Source organism: Poecilia latipinna, unplaced genomic scaffold (assembly GCF_001443285.1).
Source record: "Poecilia latipinna isolate Pla-1442-1.1 unplaced genomic scaffold, P_latipinna-1.0 Scaffold3913, whole genome shotgun sequence".
NCBI lineage: Eukaryota > Metazoa > Chordata > Actinopteri > Cyprinodontiformes > Poeciliidae > Poecilia > Poecilia latipinna.
The window spans coordinates 8611-27561 of record NW_015116529.1 but is presented as its reverse complement, the minus strand read 5'-3'; the positions used below and the strand labels follow the sequence as shown (position 1 = coordinate 27561).

At 39.6% G+C, this 18951-nt stretch overlaps 1 protein-coding gene and 1 long non-coding RNA gene across 2 annotated transcripts in view; both read left to right on the top strand.

The window, feature by feature from the left end:
* Window positions 1-7554, top strand: part of LOC106941872 (lipid phosphate phosphatase-related protein type 4-like) — a 14096-nt gene extending 6542 nt beyond the window's left edge. The window contains exons 3-6 of the mRNA XM_015025010.1: window positions 750-978; window positions 1264-1879; window positions 4508-4643; window positions 4827-7554. Of these exons, the coding sequence (XP_014880496.1) occupies window positions 750-978; window positions 1264-1879; window positions 4508-4643; window positions 4827-5722 (1877 nt within the window). The 3' untranslated portion in view covers window positions 5723-7554. The remainder of the gene's footprint in view (window positions 1-749; window positions 979-1263; window positions 1880-4507; window positions 4644-4826) is intronic.
* Window positions 7555-7851: 297 nt separating this feature from the next.
* LOC106941873 (uncharacterized) lies at window positions 7852-16043 on the top strand. Its single transcript, XR_001423473.1, has 2 exons — window positions 7852-13963; window positions 13995-16043. It is a non-coding gene; the product is annotated as an uncharacterized LOC106941873 (long non-coding RNA).
* The last annotated feature ends 2908 nt before the right edge of the window (window positions 16044-18951 follow it).

Below are 18951 nucleotides of genomic sequence, written 5' to 3'. Positions count from 1 at the left end.
CGACAATAGATGAGAGCGGTCCATGAGGGTCTATTCTTATATTATGTCTATGATGAAAACCCCCATCCACCTCACTCTCACAAATAGCAAACAATATTTTTGCTTACAGCGCCACCAATTGGCCCGGCATACCTTCTACAGCATTTTCAGTGGTACTGCATGCTATTGTGTGGATGCACATTTTCTATTAATTTTGCAGATATGTATAAAGCATAACATCATTTTCCCATACGGCCAAATGCTGTTATCAGTTTATGAGAGAAGGTGCATTAGACTATCATAAGAAACAAATAAATGAGATATGACATTAAAATAAATGTATCATACCTTAAAATGTTTACTTTGCAAAACTTTTGTTCAAAACAACTTAGCATTCATTTTGATTAAATTGTCAGTGTTGTAAGAAATAGATTGCAAATCAATATATTTTTTTACCCATAATCCTTATAATGAGGGGATTGTGTGTCATATCTGGATATTTTTCTTTCCTTGTCCATCTGAGCTATTTTCCCACCAGGAACTGCTCTGATAATCCACCATAGAAAAACTACAAATGCTTGACATTTTGTTCAGTCTGTAGCAAGTTATTATTAAAGTCAAACAGTATTAAAGCTCCGGGGATTTCATCAGTTCTGATGTGGTCCAGATATGACTATCTGAATTAAATTTGCACTTTAATCAGATGTCCTAATTACCTCAGATTTAACTGAGCAGTAAGAGTTTAACTCTTTTTTTGCTGTCTTTGATAGTCCACCACACCCTGGCCCCCAGCCCACCAAAGCCCATCATTACAAGGACCTCCTCCCACACTTTGGCCCCTGACCATCCAGTACCCATCCTAACTCGCAGCTCCTCCTATCGGGAGCCATCTATGAGCAATCTGAAGAGAGCCAGTGCTGATGTGGAGGTGATCACTCAGTCAAGTCCACCTGGAAACCGTGACAACATGATGACCTTCAGTAGCAGCACACTGCCAAGGTAGCAGTTTGCTTCACATCAAACACATATTTAGTCACCAATGTTGAAGGTTCTAGTGAAGTTATAAATTTAATCTCTTCAAACAAAAGTTTTAAAGCACCAGGTACTTTAGTTACTCTTTCACAGTGGTTTTGATCTGAGTTTCTCTGGCCTTTCAGAGTGTCTTTCAGTTTGTCTTTTTAATTTACCTTTTAGTAGAACAACTTTATTTGAGAGATTTGTGCATACATAGTGACCTTTGCCACAGTCTTCTTCTGTTATGCATTTCATCTCATCATTCTCCAGGTCCCATGGAGGCTCCTCTGTGGAGGAAGGCCGTATCCCACGACGACATGCCTCCATCCACACCTCCATGGACTCCACCAGATCCAAGCAGCTGCTCAGCCAATGGAAGAACAAGAATGATAACAGGAAGCTGTCGATGCAGGTGATGGATGGAATAAGGCCGCTCCCTTCCTCTTCTCCCCAGAGGAACACGGAGTTCCGTTGCTCCTCTGAGCCGTGTGCAATGGGCCTGGAGGCGGAGCTCCGGGCTGGAGCCCACATACCTTCGTCTTCAGGCCAGGAAGTGGAGATGCGTGCTGGGGCCCACATCCCGGCGCAGTACATGAAATTAGCAGCAAGCTCTGTCCCTATTAGCAATCATAATCACCTGGCACATAATGGCAGCACTGGAATGGCCGGTGGGGCCAGAGTCTCCATGCAGCCTCGTCCTGGATCCTCCCAACTGGTTCACATTCCCGAGGAGGAAAATCCTAACAGCAAGGATCAGGAGAGTGAATCAGAAGACAGCATGATGGACGGCGGAGGGTCAGTGAGAGAAAAATGGCTGAGAGTTGCTGAGAAGACCACCCTTCCTTGCAGACCCCTGAGTGCTGGAGGACAGCCTCGTCTAATGCAGGTTAAACTTCTTTTACTTTCTGATCCACAGATTTTTTTTAAAGGGAGGGTATCATGGAAAAGAAGTTTTCTCTTAGCTTCACATCATACTATAATGTTATTCCCTCATCAAAAACATTTCTGGATTGTTGCTTTGATTCTTTCATGCATGTTTGAGAGGCATCTATTCTATTCAGAGGCACCTAAACACCTGCACCTCCACCTACGTCCACAAAGCTCCTCCTTAGAGCTGCAGTCTTCAGCAGAGCTTCTGCTTCACAGAGCAGCCCTCCACCCTGCCGGGTCCTAGCCCTTAAAACTTGTGGCAGCAATTAACAAACAGTTGGTAGAACTGGAGTCTGCTGAGCTCATCATGAGAACTACTTCTCATCCAACGCCCCTAGGAACACTTGTAAATGAAATAATGGAGAAACACTGTTGTAACGACTTTGTGAAGAAGGAATGTTGGAAAAAGCAGGAGCTTTTGAAAGAGACATAGGCCCAATTTAATGGCATTAAATTGTGAAGTCAATTTCTTTTAAGTTATATTTGATTTAAACAACATTATTATAGAAACTAAAGTTAACATACTTACTTGATTGCCTGCGACAGACTGGTGACCTGTCCAGGGTGACCCCGCCTCTCGCCCAGAACATTAGCTGGAGAGGCACCAGCACCTCCTGACCCGACTAAGGGACAAGGGTGTTAGAAAATGGATGGAGGGATGGAGGGACTTACTTGATTGTGCTACAAAATGGCACTATGTGCCTGAAAAACATATAATGCCACCATGACTGGTGAGGAACGGACTCCACCAAAATCAGATATGCAATCCAATATAGAACTTATATTTTAATTTTGACTGTAACTAATTAAAGCTTATAACAATATAATTGCAAGAAAGACAAACTAATATTTAATAAAGTCACAATTTTTTTTATTATTTGAATATTTTCTTTGGCTGACCTTTCTTTCCAGATTAAAATTGAAAATCATGTATGATCTTACATTTATTTTATATTACATCCATGCAGCTTTCCCTCTCCATGAATACATCATGGAGAGATTCTTGCTTCTCATTTTCCTTGAATTTTCTAAAGATCTGTCAGCCAAACAGACTGGCCTTGAACGGTTTTGTCCGTCTGTATTCTGCACTGCCTCACCCTGGTCATCCATCCATCCATTTTCTAACACCCTTGTCCCCTAGTGGGGTCAGGAGGCACTATTCCCTATCTCCAGCTAACATTCTGGGCGAGAAGCGGGTCACCCTGGACAGGTTGCCAATCTGTCGCAGGGCAACACAGAGACAGACAGGACAAACAACCATGCACACACACACTCACACCTAGGGAGAATTTAGAGAGGCCAATTAACCTGACAGTCATGTTTTTGGACTGTGGGAGGAAGCCGGAGAACCCAGAGAGAACCTACCATGCACAGGGAGAACATGCAAACTCCAAGCAGAAAGACCGCAGGCTGGGAATCGAACCCAGAACCTTCTTGCTCCAAGGCAACAGTGCTACCAACTGCACCACTGTGCAGCCCCACCCTGGTCTTACCTCATGTATTTCAAACAGGCAATGTGTAAATTCATTGAGTTTGACCATAAAAATGTTGAAATTAGCAATATAAACTATTTATAGAAAGTGGACAAACTGATTTTCTCTCATCATTGTTAACATATATATTACTTTTCATGGGCTTATGTTTACATATCTGCTTCCCCTGACAGCATGTCACTGAATGCCACCCCTTTAGCAACATATTTTTAAAAGATTTACTCTACCGCAAATCTATTTTTGTTCATTTTCACCAGAATGACATAATTAGAATAGACCACTGTAGATCCTCTCTATTCATGTTTGCAATAATTCAACCTAAAGGTTCTATGTGATGTTTTTAGAAGCTTTCCTTTACAGTTGTATTTGGGCTAATATCAGTGTGCAAATTCAAAATTACGGTACATATTTTGAGTTTGCACACTGCTCAAAAGACAAAGTCACCAGGAGGCAACCGAACTGTGGCAGGAGGATGATGTTATGTTTGGAACCCGAGCCTTAGGGATCAGTGGCCATCAATGGAGAATGTAGTGAAAGCAAAGCCCCCAGCTTCAATTTGAGTTGTTAAAGTGAAGATTAATGTGGCAAGATACTAGAGGAAAGGAGGATGTCTGACAGAAGTAGCTTGGAGACTCAAACAAACCAAACAGTTTGCTACCCAGTGATTTAAACAAACTCTGTGGTAAGTAAGTCTACTCTGCCTGTAATTCACCAGGCTGCCATACTGAATAACAGAATCAGTTCTTTCAAAAAAACAAATTCAGCCAGTATTCAGGAAAGTGTTGGTTGCAATTGCTACTCTGTTTCTGATCAACAATGTTGTTCTGACACCTATAAGGGTCAGCACTAGAATGCTTTGTATCGCTTACCCATGCAGTCATTATAAAGCACTTTTATCCAGTGGTTCTTAATTCTGGTCATCTGGGCTGCTGTCTTTTGCTTTAGATGTTAACAAGGAATCCTTTTCCTAGACTTCTATCTGTAGCACTGCTACTTCACATTCAGCTGGAAAGTTGGGCAATTTTTCGGTATAGTTTCCTGGCAACAGAGTTTGGAATTGGCCTTCATTTATTGCCTCTTTCTTTTTCCAGGTCATAGCCTTGTCCAAACAGCAAGGTCTCCTTCACTCTCCTCGTTCTGAAGATGGTGGATCTATTCGGTACAGAGCACTGACAGACCAAGATCCCTCTCCTCCGGCCTCTACCACTGGGGCAATAGGAGTTGGAGGTATCTGTGCACTTTTCTTTGGCAGTATGAATCTTGGTGTAATCATGTCAAGATATTTTCTGTTTCAGAAATCTTTAGAAGCACATAGATGTGAAAAATGGTCTTCAGACAGTTCTATGCCATGCCACCAACTGTTGTTGTATGATGTACAATAGATAATTGTTTCATTGGTCTGTTTTCTAGGAGGTGGTTTGGAAAGAAGTGGCAGCATAATTCGTGTTGAAGCTCATCCTGAATCCAGACAAAAGCCTGTGGTGAAACCTCCAAGCACAGATGGCAGTGGATCATGGCGATGGAAACCGCCGGAACAAAGAGCGTCCCTGCGACAGTCAACGTTTGCCCTGAATGACCTAAACAGACACACAGACAGCTGCGATTCTCTGAGAGATGGAGGTTCAGTGGATGGAAGGAGGAGTGTGACAGGGACTGAATCAGAGAGTGATGGTGGGGGGGACGTAGGAGGTGTAGGAGGAGGAGGTGCATACGCCAATCATCCACGTGTGATGCATCCCTTACACCCCTTGCACCAAAATAACCCTAACAATTACCAGCATCACAATTTTAACCCAAACAATCCCAATAATCCAAACTTTAACAATGTTCATCCAAATTTTAACCCCAACTCCAACATGTCTTTTCCTTCTACTGTCACCTTTGCTCCTCCCTTCCACCCTCACTCCCAAGCAGTCACCACTATCAGGGTGACCCCGGTGGAGACGACAGCTGCTAGCAGTGACGGAGGTTCAGACAGCCAGTCCGTGGCCTCGTCCAGCCGGGAGTCCACCCTTCGAAGAAAGGGCAGCACTAATGTTGTTCATGTCCAAGACCGAGGGCCCACCCCAGATCTCCATAACAACCACCGCCCCAGTGATGACAGCAACCGCCTTGACAATGAGAGCAGCAACCGTTTCCATGAAAACCTTCGAAATTTTCAAGAAAATCCAATCCAGCCTAATTTCCCCAACAGGCAGATGCAGGTTGTGTTTGGTCGTCCAAGTCCGACTCCTCCCCCTACTCTGCCCCGCCCCCTCCTGAGTCACACTCCACCTCCTACTCTGGGGCTGGCCTATAAAGAATGAGTCATCCATCTGTACCTGTGTTTAAAACAATGTGACCAGTTTGAGACTACTGTTGGGACCAAAACTTGTAAGAGTGTGGAATCATATCTATCCACTGTCCAGGATCAAGACTGGGAATGTTTCCCTCTCCCACAACAGTGAGTATTCAACCAGTTTCAACCAACTCTGTCATTTGTGAATTTTATAACCTGGGCTCTATGTGTAAGAGTTTGAGCCCATTTTTCATTGTGTTATTATTATTTAACTTTATATTTAAATTAACGCCTGTTGGAGAGACTGGATAACTTTTGCCAAACAGTGACTTCATAGACACAATGGGCTGAACAAACTGAGTGATGCTAGTGTATGAGGGAACCCAGATCTCCATCCTCTGTCCTCCTTTTACACCTGTGAGTTTGACGCTTGTTGGATTCACAAACTATCATTTACATATTTATCAGCTTTTATACTTTTACTAAACAAACCAACAACTTGTGAACATTACAGAGTGAGCATATGATCTACATCCACCCCTGTGATGTTTTTGTGTGTGAATCTGCAGCCTGAATGAATCAAACCCCCGATCTTCAGTGTGAGTGGGCCTCAGTCCTGAGTGCAGTCAGAGCAGTAACAGTATCTTATAGGTGACTGTGGTATTGTGTTTGTGGTGGCAGAGATCAATAAGTTACATATTGTGTTAAATATATAGTATAACATGCTGTCTTTTTTCTTTTAGATGCAACATTTTAATTTTGTGCAGTATGATTTGCTGCTGATCTTAGTGTTGGTGCTTTGACATGTGGAGTGTGAATGATCTAAAGCCCCCGAGACGACAACAAGGCCAAAGACTAAACAAAGACGAAGAGATGCAGAAAAATTCATTTATTGTAAAAACCTACATATAGTTTAGGGCACATAGTATTATGGGAAATGTAATTTTTTTTATTTATAATTATATAATTTTTCAATATGATTTTAAAACTAATAATCCATAACACATCAGAATCCCTGTTCAAAATTATCATTAAACAGTAACAATTTCTTTACATGTCTATAATTTTGGATCCATAACAAACCATGTTTCTCTGTTTATAGCACCAAAATGAATAAGACAGTTTATCGTTAATATAAAAGTCAACTTTTTAATTGTTTTTAGTTAATTTTACACACCTAAACCTTTTATGTTATATCAACATCATTAGAATTGATATTAATAATTACTAGGTAGTTGTACATGTATTAATGCCAAAAATGTTCAGTATGGCTCTGTTGGTTCTCTATTCACTAGGGCTGCATAATATATCACAAATGTATTGTCATCAAAATATCAGTGTGCTCAATATTCATATCACAAAGAATTGCTTGGACAGCAGTAATTGTTGGGTAATATATTTTACAAGTTGTATTTTTCATGTTAATGCAATATTTTGCCAGTAGGACAAAGTCTGGACAGCAAAACCTCAAACCAGACAAAGAGATCACAGAGTAACCACAGATTAGAAAGAGAGGAAAGAAGAAAACATCCACCTGATATCATCACCACAATATTTACCAAAATTAAAATGATTGCCATCAGAAGATTTTATAATATTGTGCAGCCCTTCTACTCACTTGTACCAAACCTACCTAGTCTTGTTTAAAACCTGAAGAACATTTCTAAGTGGAACCAAAATGTGGAACTCTGTTTCTACAGAACTCATTAACGGAAACACGAGAAACGATGACCAGACCAGAACAACAGTCTGCTGCAGACCGTTATGGTTTATGACAAATGCTTCAAGCTTTATGTTGCCATCATTCAACAGTGAGACATTATGTAGCTGGTTCTACATCTATCATATCCTTTCATCCTTGTTTCCTTCCTTCTTCCCTGTAGGCACAAATCACATGTGATATTATTGCAGTATTTACTGATATGATCCTATCACAACATTTTCTAATAGTTTGCAGCCCTAATGTGAACTCCATGCAGAAAATACCCAGGTAGGAATTTGAACCCAGAAACTTCTTGCTGCGAGGCAGCAGTGCAGCTCCAGCAGTGCAGCTCCAGCAGTGATCACAGTAAATTCTAACTTCAGTTCAGCATTTTAATTTTAATGGTACCATACCAACTTTATTTATAAAGCACTTTAAAACAACCACAGCTGATACAAAGTGCTGTACATTAAAACACAACATAATTAAAAAAAAAAAAACAACTCTTACAGTTTAAAAACAAACACAATTTCAAACTGGATCCCACTGGAGCTGAAAGCCAAGTAAAATAGATGGTTTTAAGACGAGCTTTAAAAGTGGGATATATTCAGCAGGTATAAATCTTGCAGTGAATTCTCTTTCTGTTGGTAAGCCAGCTTGTCCACAGACATGATCTGTTTTCACATTCCTGTTTTACTTCCTGCCAAAGTGCCATCAAAGAAGACATGTTGCTGCTCTCAGGCAGCAGTGTGTTCATCGTTTTATTGAAACTTCCTTGGAAACAGAAATACTGTCATGTTTGGATTGTTTGATATATTAGAAAGCACAGTTGAAAGAGCTATTTATGTATAAAAACACAATCTCTTTTCCTCACAGTCTGACATTTATTCAGATAAAACTGTTCTTGGTCAGTTAGGATCACTATAATGAGTGAGATGCATTAGTTTAGATTTTTTAAACATATTTTACATTGAAAGGCTTTGATACATTTCCTCAGTATTGAGTAGAATTCTCTGTTAAGCTTTTTTGACATGGGTCAAAAGTTTCTGGTAACTTTTTTCAGTCTCAGACTGGTTTACCTTTACAGTCCATTCTCTAAGACAAACTTGAACTGAGTCATGTTTGTAGGCTGCCTTGCTCACACACAGCTTTATACTGTAGATCTGCCCAGTAATATTTTGGAACTCATTTGTCTCTTTGGGTCACTGTCTGTTTTGAAGACCCATATCTACCCAAGTTTTAACTTCCTGGTTGATCTTTTGAGACATTGCTTCAATATTTCCCCACAGCAGTCTTTGTTCATCATGTCAGCTATTTTGATCAGTGCATCTGCAGAAAAACAATCACACAGCATGACACTGCCACTCCCATACCTCAAAGTTGGCTTCCAAGCTTCTGCCTTTTTACTTCAGATGTTAAAATGGTCATTATGGTCAAATACTTCAACTCTAGTTTGATCAGACCTGAACATGTCGCCAGAACCTAAAGCGTTTATCCCAGAATGCATCTGCAAACTGAAATATCATCATCCATCGCCAGCATCTTCACCAGATCTCCTACTTTTGTTTTGGGGTTGATGCACACATTTCACACCAGGTCCTTCCTGACTGGAGTTCATACTCAGCAGTGATTGTTTAAATAAATGAACCTGGCACCTTCAAGCCGTGGATGAACCATATTTTCAGTTGGCTGATTTCTTTGGATTTTCCCATGAAAACACACATTAAACATTTTGTTTGAGTTGCAGCTCAGATGTTGTGAATTAACCTTTAAATTAATAGCCGCTAAAAGCATGGCTTCATCAAACGCTATGCTTAGACAAATTCTTTAAAGGTATGGTAATCCTCATGTATAGAAACTTTGAATTTGAAGAAAGATAAAAATTCTCTAAAGAAGTTCAGCAAATAGAAATAATTTTTTCTGATTTAATGTTAGTGAGAAAATGACTTTAATGTTTTATACAGTATGTAAGTATCAGGTTTCCACTGTGTTGGCTCTGTCAGAAAATAGACAGAATACAATAAATATGTATAACTGCTGCTTTGTATATTATGATTTTTATGGCTTCTGCTCAGATGTTAGTTTGCTTATTATGAAATTTTAGCTGTCATGATGAGGCTTATAGGATGATAAAATGCTGTTGGTATGTGTTGATGTATTTTTAACTTCATCGAAAATGGTTAAAGGAAAAAATATGTAACTTTTATGACATAGTGGGCATTATTTTAGAAGCATGGCTGAATGTGACTCGTGTTTTAGCAGCTTGACTCTAGTCAGGAAGGACGGGCTTCAGATATCCTGATCACTCAACAAAAAAGCACATTGTTGTGCTGACGTTTGACCTGGTTTGATGTTTTGCAGTTGTTAGATTATACAAAGGATTTCATAGAAAATTGGGTCTATTGTCCTGAATCAGAGTTGGTGGAAGGATGAAAAGCATGACCATCGTGTGATGAAAGGAGTTAGAGCCCCTAAACTCTGAAAACTGAATGTAGAAAAGGAGGAAAGAGAAGTGTGATGGCAGTCTATCATCATCCGACTGGGAGGATGGAGAAGCGATTCATGGTCCGGGTGGAGCCAGAGGCAGCGCATGGTCCAGGTTCTAATGGAAGGATGGGGAAACATGGCGGCAGATTGTAGTCCTGTTGGAAGAGCAATGAAGTGAGATGGAAACATGTTGTATTCCTCTTAAGAGCATGCGGAGGTCGGTGGTGGTTGAGAACTATTTTTTATTGTTTTATTTTAATTTTTTTAAACATATTTAGCCTCTGGTGAACTTTATTGATTAATACAGCAACTAAGGAGGAGACAGAAGACAAGTGGAAGACAAGCAGCAAAAGGTCTGAGATAAGGAATGGAAGCGGGGACAACTGCATCAAGGACCAGAACCTCTGGTCATGGTGCACGCTTCTCCCTGAACTACCAGAACCACCCAGAACTACCAGAACCACCCAGAACCACCCTGAGTAGAGAACAGCAGAAAAAACTTCTTTGAAAACTACTCGCAGCAGATCAGCGTCATGGGGAAGCTTTTGCTAATTCACTGGAACCCATCAGTTCTGATAGTTCATGTGGAGCATCCAGTGTGATGAAGGTCTTAAAGCTCCCTGTGGGGCGCTCACAAAACCATTATTCATTTTAAAATGCTTGCACACTAATGTAGAGAAAGGAAGTTATAATGAATGTCAAAAGGAAGCCATTGAGAATTTATCTAAAAATATTTAGAAGTGTTCAAGTTTGTTTACAAATCAAAATGTATTTTAATAAGTTTAAAAATATTAATATTTTCTTTTATGCTTATTTAGTTAAAACAAAATTCTATTAGAGATAATACATAGAGTGTTGGATTGTCTAGAAGGTTCAGACTGAATAAAGTTGTATTTAGGATCTTTAATGAATGTTAGCAACAATCAATGCTGGCAAGGATGAACTATTCCAGTTTGCTAGTTTGGAAAAATTGCACTTTTTGAGATATATTTCAAACATGTAATTCTAACATTTTGAAGTTTATTCTTTCACAGTTGCGTTTACTTATTTTTACACTAATATTATATGTGATAATGGGCAAAAACTTCTTCTGGTGCTGTCTCCAAACTGTGCCATTAAAACCACTGCAGAAAGAGAGCAGACGCAGAGTACCTTTTTGTTGTTTTTGCAATCTTTATAAATAAGAGTATAACTGCTTTGTCAGCCACAATTAGAAGGTGGAAACCTTCTTACATTACATACCACAAATACAATGTTTCTCATTCATTATAAGCTAGGAATTGACATCACATGCAGTGTAATTTTGTTTAACTTGGATAGTTCTGAGAATGAAAATAAAACTGAGTTTATGTGTGCACATCCCACCCAGAATATGAGTGAGACTGTCATATAGTCAAAATACAGAAACAAATGTGGCCTCCGCCTAGGGAAGCTGCAAAACCCAGGGCTAATGCTACTTGGTATGCTATTGGCTAGCATAGCAGCCAATCCAGGTGTACCTTTCATTTTCCTTGGTACTGATTGGATGTACCCCCAAGAGATGAGGTTGACTGTGGATGCTAACTTCTGCCAACAGGGTACCACTATGCACATTGATGCATATTAAAGTATATTTGGTGTAGGAAATATTAAAATAGGGAGTTCAAAGCTTTTTTAGCTATTTGCTGGTAGATGTGGTCCATAACTTCCAACAATACTGGGGGTCACCCATGCATTCATTTATCCCTGTGTATAGTTCTGCAAAAAGGAAAGAATAGTTTGATAAATGTTAGTAAATGTGATTTCTAATCAACCCATGATGTGATCTAGTCTGGTGTTGACACTTATAACCCGACACCTGAATCAGTTTCAGGTTGGAATTATTATATATGCTTTCAGCAGGATGTTGTTGAAAATCTCCTTGCTTAACAACTACTGTTCAATGTAAATGTAAAGAAATTTTATTTCAAAGCCTAAAGTCATTTGTCAATGGAAATTTATGTCCATTTATTTGATGTTGTGAAATGTTAGTGATCTTATTTACCTTTTCTTTTTCTGGAATATAACATTTAAGATCAGGCTGTACTGGCACAAGTCTTAGCAACCTGGAAGTACAACTTAGATCCACGCAAGAAATGAGTCGACCCCAAAACATTCCAACAAATCTCACTTATTCACTGAAAATTAATTGAACTGTCCTTGACTTAAAAAATTATTGAGTTTGCTGTTTAAAATGTTGATCAATTTCCAGCTTGATGACATGAGAAGCATTCTAAAGAGCTGATTACATTCTGTGGTCCATCCTCTAGTCTGAACTGCTTTTTATGTCGTTGCTGTGGAGCTGCATTATTATTATTATCAAAGTAGTTTTATCAAGTGTTTACAGTTCATATGTTGATTTAATCTTTCATTCATTCAAACCATGGTGAAAGCTTTTCTGTAAGAACTTTGGTGTCCTGGACAAACAGACTTACTTAATACTACCTACTGTTCCAAAGTTAATGAAATGGAAAGAGGATGGTTCAGAGAAAATGATTTACATACTACGTATTTCTAATACTTTGTGTGTTTTCTTTCTATGGCTTGTAGTATTAAACATTAAGTAGATATTTCTCTTAGTGTATAGCTTTTATTTACTCTGGCTAAATGTGAATATTTGGCATAGTCACTCTATAGTGTTCTGACAGGGTGGGGACTGACTTCCCGGTCAGGTCAGTAGTGAGCTATGAAGGGATCGCTGTAACGTCTGAGAGCATCAAGTCCATCTAACACCACTAATTAGGGTCCCTTTGTTTCCAGACACGTTTAAATGCTGAAACACTTGCAGTGGGTTTGTCTGAGAAACTGGTGCTTGGATGTGGAAATGACATCATGCCGAATCAGAAAACAAATTGCTTTGTTGCTAACTACCATTAGCAATTCAAGCCAACAGAATTAATTTTCTCTCTGTTTTATGTTAAAAGGCTAAAGAGACATGTTCATATGTAGGGGTTGTAAATGTGATACACAATGTTAAAATGCTGCAACCTTCACTGGATTTTATATGCAGTCATATGGGATAGTGAACTAAGGGCTGTCCTGACTGACAGAGGCATTCTTGGTACAGTACGAGTGTAAGAAAAGCAAAATTAACCCTTAAAATTTCCTACAATTTAACTTTGAATTACATTATGTATCGCATTAAGGCTAACAATTCATGTTTAAAGTTCCAACCAGCACCGATGTTTGGTTGGATCCCAGTCAAATGAAGACTGGGACAGACCAAAGCTTCCTGAAGGACCGGTCTCCTGCAACTTTTAAATGTCTCACACCAACATTAGTTCATCAGCAGAGCTCTGTAGAATCTGACTGCCTGCAGGTTAGCCATTTACAGTAATTCCAGTGTGTACGAAAAGGCCCTCAAAGACTGGAGTTTCTAGTTGCTGCATATTTCATTTGTCCCGATTTTTACATTGGATCGGATCCAGTGGGTCTTGGCCTTAACAGTATGTCTCAGTAGATTTGATGCTACTGAATTGCATCTACTAATGAAAATGGTGCATAAAATAAAGAGAGTTCCATTGCTATCTGTTCTACTTTAGGCACACGTAGCAAAATGGCACTGGGTGTCAGATTTGAACCTTGAACATGATCCCAGGTCCAAATTCCACATTCTGAAGCAAAGGAAATAAATCATATGAAATGCTACAAACTAGAAGACTCTTATATTTTTTTGTGTATTAAATAAGAGGTTGCTGAGCTAGCAAACTGTCCTACAGACAAAAAGCACTGAGGGCTTCACACTCTTGATGTTTTATGGACTAAATAACAGGTTTTTCTCACAGAGCTGCTGCAGTGTTCCCTTTATCAAGACACTGCCTCTAGACTGTTAAAGACAAATGTCCAAGAATGTCTCACACAAGTCCAACATGGTCTAGATTTACATTTCTAAAATGTTGCTGCTGTAAAGTGTTTTTGAAGGTTTAGTGTGGTTTTAGCTTGTTGCTTTTCAAATATGCTTATTAATGTGAGCTTTGCTGTTTCTATTGCTGAAAAAAAATAAATATTTCTATCTTTTTACTTATCCCAGTAATGTGTTCATGAGCTCAGACTAGAGGTCAGGTGTCGGCCTGGTTCTCCTGGTTCCATGTAGGTTTGCTCATTGTTTCAAAGTGTTAGCCAGCTGCTGATTCTGAGATCATGTTGGAAAGAACAGATATTTGGAATCTGTTCCTAAACTCGAATAAGTTTGACTATAAGTGTGCTGACTCTGTAGCTACAAGTACATCAGAAAAATGAAGATCATGAAGAAGTTCAATTCAATTCAGTTTATTTATATAGCACCAAAATTCACAACAAATGTCTCAAGGGACTTTACAAAATAATCATTTCAGTTCAATCACACACACATTCCAATTGATTCTAGTTATCAAACAGTACAGTATGCTCAACTAATTATTCAAAGTGGCTTAAAAAGTTTTTACGTAAACCCAGCAGAGCATCAAGTCATTGACTTGCAGCAATCCCTCATACTGAGCATGCATGTAGTTACAGTGGAAAGGAAAAAGTCCAGTTTAGCAGGAAGAAACCTGCAGCAGAACCAGAACCTGGCTCAGTACAAGCAGCCATCTTCCACACTGAGTTAAAGTTTATTTTATTTTTGTTACTCATTTCAGAAAGTGAAACATCAATAGATTAATCACATAGAGGGAAATGTTGTCATTTTGATGATTATGGCTCACAGATACTGAACACCTAAAATTCAATGTCTTGGGAAATGTGAATATTACAAAAAGGAACATTTTAGAATCTCATGGTGAAACTGACACCATAATAAGTGAATTAACCTGCAAACAGCTGAAGGTTTCCTGAACGCTCTCTCACTCTGGGTCAGTCAGCTGCACAATCTGCTGACTGGACAGACGGCCAGAAGACAGTCATGGACACCGTCCACAAGGAGGGGAAGACGCAGCAGGTCAATGCTGAAGAAGCTGGTTGTTCAGAGTGTTGCATCCAAGCATATTCAGAGAAAGTTGAGTGGAAGGAAGAAGTGGTACCAGAAACGGGGAGGACTGACCTGACCTTTAACCCCACAAAGAATCTCTGAGATGTTGTTAAGAGAAAGATGAGGCCCCAGACCCAACAAGGCAGATGACCTGAAGGCAGCTATCAAAGCTACCTGGACTTCGTTACAGCTGAGCAGAACCACAGGCTGATCTCCTCCATGCTGCGCTGCGTTGATGCAGTAATTCATGCTAAAAGAGCCACAATCAAGAACTGAGTGCAGAGAAATGAACTGACTTTCCAGCAGCTTCATATTTGTGTTTAAAACATCCTTTTTCATTAATCTAATGTAATTTTCTGAGACACTGCATTTTGGGTTTTCATTGTCTGTAAACTGTAAGCAGCCAAACTGCAATTCATAAGGACTTGAACTATTTCACTCTCTGTGTAAAGTGTCTGTTCTGACAAGAAATATTCAACTTTTTCACAATATTCACATTTTGAGAAGTATGTCTATATTTCTGAGGACAGTGTATCATTGATTTGAAACAATAAGCATTTTAGATTGTCTTTATATAGAGGAGCATAAAGTCTTCAGAGATGGAAAAAAACTTGTATTTTTTTATATGACAGTTACAGTGATTAGTCACTGTAGCGCAAGATTGTTTTTTTTATTATTTCTTCTCCATTCTTGGAATTAGAACCTAAGCATTTCTTTTCCCCAGCCTTTAGTGAGTGAGCAGTGCTGCATCACTGAGAAGTAAACGCCTTTCAGATGAAGAGATTGTGTCTAACTGAGATTTTTCTCAGCCTGTTTTGTGCTTTCACATCATCTTTGCCAACATGCAGACCATGGAGTGTTTTAAGAAAGCCACCAGCTCAGACATTGAAACTGGGATCAAAGTTAAACAAGGGAAATGTGTGAGAGTTGCTCTTGAACTGACACTATGTCATCCATAAGGTGACTTCCACATTCAAAGTGTCACATGAAGACAAGCACTGCCTTGCTGAGAGGAAACGGAAAGGTTTCTACATGCAGTGGAGTTCAGACTAGCAGCTAACCGTTGATGTGATGAAGAGAATTAACTGTTACTGTACCATCACTGATCAGTTCAGTGTACCGATACTGACAAATATCAAAGTTTCTGTTTTGCAGTGGTGTTTCTGTAACAAAATAAAGGTTTGATATCAAAAGACACTCTGTAAAATTTTTGTTATATTTCTCTGATCTGCATTTATTGTAATAGAAACTGTATTTTGTTTCTACAGAAAGACACTAAGCAGAAATTCATTCTTGTTGCTGACAATCCATTGCCAGAAGGAACGAGACATTTGCAAAAAGGAGCAACGCCCTCTAATATTTCTGACACTTTGTGTTGAGAAAATCATGCTGCAGGGACGATTCAGCAGGAACAGTGAACCTGTTAGAGCTACAAGTCTTCACTGGGCAGAGATTTACCTACCTGAACAGACTGCCGGAGCTGCAGTGGAACGGTCTGGGTCAGGGACCTGCAACCTCTACATCCTCTACGAGAAACTGTTACCAAAATGATAAAGAAGTTTTTTAAAAAATTAAAGTTAATAAATAAATAAATGTTTCCTTAGCAGTTTCTCAAATGTATATGCACTGAATAATTTTGTGGTTATGTTTTTGCCTTCAGGTTGCAAAGTAATTTTATTTATTTTTTCTTAAAGAAATGTTATTAAATGTGAATGTTCAGGGCTGCCACGAAGGGAACTGGTGACCCTCTGATGACCCCCTGGTGACCCTGCAAGGAGAAGCGTGTTAGGTAACATGGATGGATGGGTGAATGTTCCATTATCGAAAAGTAGATTTTTTTTAAATAAAAAAATAATAATAAAATATATACAAATATATATAAAAATAAGGCTGCACAGTGGTGCAGTTGGTAGAGCTGTTGCCTAGTAAGAAGGTTCTGGGTTCGATTCCCAGCCCGGGATCTTTCTGCATGGAGTTTGCATGTTCTCCCTGTGCATGGTAGGTTCTCTCTGGGTTCTCTGGTTTCCTCTCACAGTCCAAAAACATGACTGTCAGGTTAATTGGCCTCTCCAAATTGCCCCTAGGTGTGTGTGTGTGTGTGTGTGTGGTTGTTTGTCCTGTCTGTCTCTGTGTTGCCCTGTGACAGACTGGTGACCTGTCCAGGTGAACCCGCCTCTCGCACAGAACGTTAGCTGGAGAGGCACCAGCAACCCCCCTGACCCCACTAAGGGACAAGGGTGTAAAGAAAACGGTTGGATGGATATATAAAAAATAAAATAGAATAATATATATATATAATAATAATAATAAAAGTTGATGCACCTGTTGTGGCAAAATGTAAAGGTCTCCTGATCAAACATGTACAGGTGGGTAGTAACTAGTTGCATTTACTTCAGAAACTTTGCAAAAAAACAAAAACAACATCGTTTTAGGAGTAGCTTTACTACAATGTGTTTGTTACTTTTGCTTGAGTAATATAAATATTAAGTATTGGACTCTTCATTGAGTAAACTTCTGAAAACATTCCCCATGGTCAGTAACTTCACTGAATAAAGACAAAGCTTGTTTTAACCAAAACCTTGATACAGAAACATTCCTACAGTTTGTGTTAAAGTGAGCTTTGTAGAACAAACAAGCTTTCTTGTTCTAATGTTAGTTTCAATTTAGGCATCATTTTCCTTCCAATCATGCTCTACTTTGTGTTGTTCTGTCACATAAAATCCTAGTTAAAATGTGTAAAAAAAATAAAAAAAAGTTCAAGGGCTCAAGAACGCTTGCAAAACACTGTAAGTGTGATAATTGCTATGAAAAGCTTTGATTTCTGCAGTCAATGCTTTTTGTCAAAGTGATGATTAGCCTTAGATTGCCAGCTCACATGATAATCACTATGAGGGATGAGAGCAGAGGAAGGGGATGTGTTAATGGAAGTGTTCCCTGCTATTAATAGCTGACTGAGTGACAGTGATTAGGGCCAACGTGGAACATTATAAGGTCACTGAAATCTGGATTGGTTTGAGTCAGGAGAGGGAAAGAGAAGCACAGCAGTGTTTAGTGCCTGTTAGAGTGGGCTGAGCTTTTCAAGGAAAGCTTCTTCACCCCCTCAGTCAGAGGGAGGGACAGACAGCAGGGACAGAGCTGCTGACGTGATTTCTGTGCAGATGCAGGACTGATGTGGGAACGATGACCTCCACATCACCTGATTAGACATTTAAATCAAAAATATACAAAAGCATCCCTTCTGTCTTCCTCGTTCCCTGGTTTCCACCGGATCTCCTCTCTGCAGCTGCAACACTGCAATTTCAGCTGAGTTTCCATGGCAATAAGAAGAGGGAGCGCTGGGAAGCCAAACAAACCGGGGGCGGGTGCAGAGACACCAGAGACGTTTTGGTATAGAAATGCAATCTCTTCACGTCTTTATGTAGTATGAGCTTTACATAACCATGTGTGTACACATTTGCACAAACACACACAAGTGACAATTACACTGCTGTGTAAGCTTTGATTGGCTGGTCAAAAATTCACCATGGCAACAATGCCAAGGAGCTCACTTCACCACAGTGTTGCACACGAACACACACAGCAAAAAAGGAAGAGATGGAGTGAGGTAGCCCAGACCTGACTGATTCTGCAGAGGAGTGTGTTTTACAGGGCCAGCATCATTCATCTGGGGCCCCCGGGCAGAACCAGGGCAAACCAACACTGCTTTTTGATGACGACTAAGGGTCAGTTTTATCTCACAAAATTTGCATTAATGCATTTTTGTCTTTTCTGATATGGAGGCAGCCTCAACAAGCTCTGACAAGAACAGAGTGTCAACACCTGAACCGATTCTCTATGATGACACAGGATGAACTCTGCTTCTGTCTGTATTGTCTCCCTCATAGTTTAGGTTTTTAGTGTGTTGGTGGATGGAGTCTTTTTTCCAGTTAAGCTGACCACTCAGTTGCACACATTTACCCATTTGCATTTACAAATCATCATGTCACTGGACTCAAACCTACAACCTTCTGATTGCAGGAAGGTTGTAGGTTTTCCTATTTCCATAAACTCGTTCTCACCAGGCTGCTTCAGTTTATGTTCTGCTTTGAATGTTTTGGTACTTTGG